At 43.8% G+C, this 6,860-nt stretch overlaps 1 protein-coding gene across 11 annotated transcripts in view; it reads left to right on the top strand.

Annotated features, from left to right (window-relative positions):
- The first annotated feature begins 901 nt into the window (after positions 1-901).
- Positions 902-6,860, top strand: part of EML5 (EMAP like 5) — a 140,252-nt gene continuing 134,293 nt past the window's right edge. For 7 of the 11 annotated variants that reach the window (XR_011532889.1, XR_011532890.1, XR_011532888.1 and 4 more), the window contains exon 1: positions 908-1,559. Coding sequence is in view for 3 of the 11 variants with exons in the window: in XM_070593563.1 (XP_070449664.1) it covers positions 1,363-1,559 (197 nt within the window). In the remaining 8 variants the exon portion in view is untranslated. Of the gene's footprint in view, positions 1,560-6,860 lie in introns of all 11 variants that reach the window. The other 4 variants (XR_011532891.1, XR_011532892.1, XR_011532893.1 and 1 more) reach the window with 1 other exon arrangement.

Below are 6,860 nucleotides of genomic sequence, written 5' to 3'. Positions count from 1 at the left end.
TTCTTGTTGTAAATCTGGCAGCTATCGTCCTGCACTTAAAACCCTTTAAAATATGGATTTCAAATTATTTTTACAGGTTTGGTAAATCTTGGCCGTATTCCTGCCAGAAAGGGGACACTTAGAAAACCGAGTAGGAGGGGAACTGACAAAGTGAGGAATTCATCGCTCCTAGCACTTTTGTGTTACACGCGCATTCTCCAGAATCACAATCTCATGCCATCTTGCTTCACTCTTACTACAATGTAACAAGTATCAAGATTTTATTGGTGTTCAAAATAGTAATTAAAAAAATAAATTGAGGTATCATTGGTACTTATTAAGAAACTGGATCCGGCGTGTCATTTACCATCTAAACTCTACTTTCAGCTTTGAGGTCACCGACACAAATAAGAAAACGTACACTGAGGAAGTCAGATTTTATCCCCACTCAGTGTCTGATACAGTGAGCACTATGAAGCAGAAAGAAAATACATATACGCACACAAAGGCATTAGGAAAAAAAAAATGAGGTTAGCATCCAGGTGCTGATTCCCCCAGGCAGACGCGTAGCCCTGGCCGGGTACAGGGGCCTTGCAAGACCTGCGACGCTTCCGGAGCAAAGATTCCCAGCAGCAGGGGGTGGGGGTCGACAAGGGTCGGCACCGGGCCTGGGCGGCTTCGCGAGGGCTCAGCGCCCTGCGGGGGCCGCACGCGGTCAGGACGGCTGGGGTCGGGGAGCTAGACGTAAGTAGGGAGCGACGGCGCGGGCACGGCGACCCACCGCCAGCCCCCACGGCTCCCCGCGCTGGCTCGGACCCCGGCTGGGAGGGGCGGGGCGGGACGAGCGCAGGCGGCGGCGGCGGCGACGGCAGGGAGGGGGCGGGGCCGCGCGCTGCCGCGCACCCGCTGCTGTCCTCGGCTCGGGGGCGCGCGGCGCGTGCTCGGCGGGCCGGAGGACGCGGCCGCCGCGGAGGGGCGCGAACGCCGCTGGTGACCCGGGCAGGGAGCAAGGCGCGCGGGCGGCGGCTGAGGAGTGGAGGCAGGAGGCGGGCCGTCGCTCGGCGGCACTCGCACCTCGGTGCTGCGGGCTGAGGAGACGAGGCGAGCACCCCCTTGCCGGCCGGCGGCGCCCGCGGCCCTCAGCATGTTCCGCGAGGCGAGGGGTTTCCTCCCGCCCGTGGGCTGAGGCAGCGGCGGCGGCGGCGGCGGCGGCGGCGGCCAGGGGAAGCGACATGCACCTGCCAGGCGCGGCTTAGAGGACGCGGCAGGCGGGGGAGTCCCGGCCGCCAGCGGAGGGCTTTCTTCGCCGGGCCGCCTCCTGCTTCCCGCGGCCCGGGGCCCGAGCCGGAGCCGGAGCCGGAGCGGCGGGGTGGGCTCCCCGACATGGCGGCCCGGAGCGCCCCGAGCTGCCACCTGCGGCTCGAGTGGGTGTACGGCTACCGGGGCCACCAGTGCCGCAACAACCTCTACTACACGGCGGCCAAGGAGATCGTGTACTTCGTGGCGGGCGTCGGCGTGGTGTACAGCCCGCGGGAGCACCGGCAGAAGTTCTACCGGGGCCACAGCGACGACATCATCAGGTACCGAGGGCCGGGGGTGGCCGCCGATCCCCGCGGACCGCCTGCGGAGTTTGCACTTGCCTGTCCTTGCGGGGGCGAGGACCCGCTCCTGCGGGGAGCATCGCCCCAGCAGGAAACCCGCGACTGTCTGGTCCCAAACCCACCCGACAGACCTTTCCCCATCTTCGTGTCCTGGAGTCTCTCCCTCGGGTCGGTGCGGTGACACCGAGTCCGCGGATCCCCTGGGCGTGCGGTTTTATGGCTTTGCACCCTTTTCCCTCCATCAATGTATGAAAACTGCAAAAAGGTTTATTTTGGTGGCACTTGACTCCTTTAAATCCCATCAGAGATTCCTGATTAAACGCGTTCTTGAAACCAGGGGGAAAGCTACCTAATAGAGAACTGATAAAAGTACCGCAAGCTGTAGGCTGGTCCTGGGGAGCGCGCCCAGGTGCATCCTGGAGGGCACTCACCTCTTGGCCATAAGAATTAGTTCAGGTTTCACTGTCTGCTGTTATCATCAGATAGAAGAGAAGCCCGCAACCTTCAGGCTATTCATTGGACATTAAAATTTGCACACCTAAAGGCAGTTTGGGGGTAGGTTTTATCTGAAAAAGCTGCTAAAAATGATTCCACTGGTTTCCCGTTCTTTTATTCCTTCTTCATTAAGCTACTTCTAATTAAGTTTACTTTTGTATTTTAATTTAAATCACAATTTTTGTTTGCATTTTTATTCTTCTTGGGCAGTATCTTAGAGTTGGTCCCAGTGTTTGTTTACATATCTTGAACGATTGGTGTATTTGAAATGTGATTTTCAATCAGTGTCTCAGAATTTTTGTGGCAAATAAAGTTAAAAGCTACAGAAATTATTCTAGGTTGTTGATTATTGTCTCAAGCGCAGCATTTGTGTCCTTGACAGAGGAGAATATATTTAAAAACATTTTGAGACTATATGTGTGTGCTGCTTCTGGGTTTTTAACAGAGGCTCTGTGATTGGATTTCGTTACTCAGCTTTATTCCCTTATTTATGTTGCACAGGATTTAGATTGGGCATTTCAAATCCAGTATCTCGGTTTGATGTCTTGTAGGCAAGAAGCTCTGGTATTTAAATTCTGTCGATAACAAAGTTGCTCTTCTGTGTTGCATCTCTGTACATCGGTGATCTGTAAGAGGGAAAAGGGGGGCTATGACAAACAAAAACAAAAGGTAGGACAAGATGGAGTAAAGATAAAGAGAGCAAAAATTGAGATTGTGGAATAAGCAATGAGGTGGTATTTTTGGTTCATTTGTTGTTCTTCACCCCAAGAGTGGACTTTACCCCAGTTCCTTGTCTTTTTCGCTAATCCTTTCCAGTTTCTCTGTTCTTTTCCATGTGTTGGATCTCACGCAGTACAGGGGATAGCAGCTTTACCTCGTTGAAGCAGGCTTCACTGAAGCCCTCCTCTGGATGCTCAGTCTATTCGGTTGAATTCAGTAGGTGGGGTAGGTGAGAAGGATTTTGAAGTCTTCTCATGGTGCATCCTTTTGTTTTTACTACTTGGTCGTTGACAGCAGTATGGTATGAAAGCTTTCTGAAATGAGATATGATTTATTTGATGGGATAAATTATGTTTTGTTTATTCTAGCAGTAATTAAAAGCTGTATTATATGTTACATCACTTGAGTTTTTGTAATTGTGTTTCCATCAACTGTAAGGAAGTAATGCCTTTGCCTTCGTTTGGCACAGCCCATACGTATATCTCAAGATATTTCAAATGACAAATTAATATTTTGCTGTAATTAGATAGTGCTTATGATTTTATGCAAATGATTTTATCCTTAAAATAATGTATAACACCATAAAAAGATTTCCTGAAAAATTGCAGTGGGGTAGTAAAATCTAAATCATATAGCATTGGTGGCACAAATGTAATACGTACTAAGAATATAACTTAGAAATCAGTCAAAGGGATCTGGAAATTCTATTTCAAACAATAATGACAGAGATAATTCTTGTTTGTGAAATAGATCAGGCAAGTGTTCGAACCTTTCACTTTTTTTCAGTTCAAAGTTTGAAATATAAGTATAGAAACTACAGTGGTTTTTCAGTTATGTCCCAGCAGAAAATATAGTATTCATAAATGTGATGCGTGGTGGAAAACAATGTTGCTGTAATGTAAGCCTTAGTAATAAAAAGTCATTGCTGTTTTTATCGTCTGTTTTGTTTCCACATTTGCTTGAAACTTTGGTAAAAGTTTTTGGTCAAATATAACTTAGTTTGGGGCTAAGACTATTCCAGATTGAGCAGGTCATTGTCCTTAGGTTTTAAAAATGTAAGTGCTGTATTGGTTGTAAAGACTGAATCATGACCAGTCTATCATTTGTTTCTCAATTCTCCTGTCATCTTGTTATATCTAGTATTGCCAACGGTGGTGCCACGTGACTTTTTGTCATTTTGTCTGTGTTGCTTATAGTTGTCTTACTTCTTTTTGCCATATATCTCTATACACTTCTTTAGTAATTTATCCTTTAGTTATATTTATTTCAGTGCTACTGAATTATGTAGAAATTTATTTAGAAATTAGCTTCACTGTCAGAAATAATACAGGAATTTTAGAGTTAATTTTTCTTAGTTTTTTTCCTGAGTCTCAAGTTATATTGATAAAATTCTCCAGTTGTTAAGTGTTTATTACAGGTTTAAGGCTAAGTTATAAAATATACTAGACTACCACCAGTTTTAGTGTAAGATGCACACCTATAGCTTTGTCTGTATTTTGCAACTTTTGCCAGTTGTCTTCCCAAAGGATGTGATAGCTTTTAAAATTTATTTTTCTGCTTACTGCCCGTCAACATGTTTTTGACAAGTTTATTCTTGAAATAGTAGATATTATTGACAGTTTTCAAATCATTTATCACCAGTAGAGACCATTGATGGAATATAGCTAGCTTGGTGCATTTTGGTACGACTGTTTTTTCCTTTAGACAAAAATGAAAAGTGTAGCTCTTTTCTTCAGTTGTGGTAGGTAGTGTTCTTAAGAAAGAAAACTGATCAAGCCTCACCATAATCTAGTAAATATGATTTTTTAACAGCTCTGTATTTATGGTATGAAAACATCATTTATTCAACACAAGTCAAAATTGTAGTTGGCAAAGCAATTCAGAATGTGTGATATTTCTGTGGTAGATCAATATTTTTTGTGTTTATAGGGGTTGAGGGTAGCAAATTTTTAAGGTCTGGCAGGAATTACTACGAACCTACTTGTTGTCCAGTTAATGCTTCCAGATATGTGGTCAGTATTTCCCAAAACTGGCTGATCATCAGAATCATTTAAGGAACTTTTTGCCAATTTCTAACCTTTTCCTCAGGTGCACTAAGTCAGAATCCTGTAGGTTTGGAGCCCAGAAATCTGTTTTTTGAAAGTGCCCCAGATGATTCTGTTTGGGAAGCACGCTGCCAATCTGTATCCCAAAACATGCATGCCTAGAATTCTTAACATAAGCAGTTTGAGAAATGGATGTAAACCCTCCCCTCAACCTGGTACTAGAATTTTCTTAAGCATTGTGTAATATCTAGAAACAGTACTTCAGAAAGTATTAGAATACATACAGATTTAGTAAAATGTCTCTCTGTTTAAGTAACTGGAGTTAGGTGAGCTTAATTTTCACAGACTGTATAATCTGTAAAATTTCATTTTATGTGTCTGGATATCAAAGTGTTTATGGTTATTTGTTTTTCAAATACTGCATAATTTAAGGGATAAAATTAAGACATGTTTTTGGGGAAAGGTAGGAATTATCTAGGATAATAGTTCAAATTGTCATAAATGTACATTAAATGTATCTTTATTGTTTACTTAGGGAAAAGCCAAATTTTTAGATTCACATCATAGTTATTTTCCTTTATTTTATATTTCATGTCAAATATGCAGATAACTAATAAAATGTATTTTGGATGTATTAAGGAAAACGTATGGAATAATACATTCTTAGAAACTATTAAGAGCTTACTGTTCTTTCAAGGGCTTTTGACTCATCAAAGAAATGTTTATTGACCATCTGCTTTGTGCAAAGGTCCCTGCCTTAAGGTGTTCAGAGTTTAAAGACACAGTCAAGTAAAGAGTCACTTAGAATACTATGTATACTAGGGATAGCACTAGTATACCTGTGATACGGTGTGTACTTGGGACATAACAGTTCATAATGATGTTTCCTGCTGAGCATAATACCTAAGCTGAGTCTTTAAGGAAAACAGGGAGGAAGAGTCATCAGAAGAAGTGAGTGAAGGTCTCCCATTCTGGGAAGAGGGAGCATGGTATGCAGTGGTCTTGTGTTGAGAGAGAATATTTGGAAGAATTGTTTGTACTGACTATCTTCAGTTCTTTCTCTCCCATTCAGTCTTGGCTCCACCCTGTTTCACCATAGCGGCTCGTGTCAAGGTCACCAGTGACCTCCACGTTGCCATATCCAGTGGTTAATTCTCTGTTCTCATCTTTTTTGATTTATCATCTTCATTTGCCACAGTGGGTCACTCTCACCTTCTTGAGACACTTTAAGTGGTACCTGGGACACATCTTAGTGTAGAAATAGGTATTTATTGGTTCACTTATTCTTTCAGAAAATATTTATTGAGCACTTATTATTTGTCAGGAACTATTCTTAGCACTGGAGATACAGCAGTGAACCAAAAGGATGAAATTTCCAACCTTCATGGAACTTATATCTACTGGGGCTGGGGGTTGGCGGGGTGGGTGGTAAGACAGAGAATAAGCAAGCTAAATTATATTTTTAAAAACAGGAAAGTGAGATAGAGACTATTGGGAACAGTTTAGATAGGTATTTGGATAGGATTGACAGGAAGGCTTCACTGTAAAGTACAAAGGTAACACGAGTAGAGACTTGGAGCTGAGGGACTGTGCTGTGTGGATATTTGAGGGAAGGACCTTTCAGGCAAAGGGACTGCCAAGTGCAAATGCCCTGAAGTGAAATGCCTAGTGTGTTTGAGGAACAGTTAGAAAGTTAGTGTGGCTAGAGTGCAGTGAATTTGTGTGAACGTAGTCAGAAATGAGGTCTGATGAAGTGATGGTGGTGGGGGCAGATTGGGTAGGACCTTATAGGCTATCGAGAGGATTTTACCCTTCCCATCTGAGACTGGAAGTTATGGGAACAATTTAATCAAATTAATTTGACATAATTTGACTTAATGGTTTAACAAGGTCTCTCTGGCTTCTATACTGAGAACAGACTGAGAGAGAGGGGCAGGATGGAAGCAGAGAAACCACTTAGGAGACTGTTGCAATAATCCAGTCAAGAGATAATTGGAGGCTTGAACCAGCATGGTAACAG

This window comes from Equus przewalskii, chromosome 25, assembly GCF_037783145.1.
Source record: "Equus przewalskii isolate Varuska chromosome 25, EquPr2, whole genome shotgun sequence".
In the NCBI taxonomy this organism is placed as follows: Eukaryota; Metazoa; Chordata; class Mammalia; order Perissodactyla; family Equidae; genus Equus; species Equus przewalskii.
The sequence above is the reverse complement of the archived record's forward strand: the minus strand, read 5'-3'. Positions and strand labels throughout refer to the sequence as shown.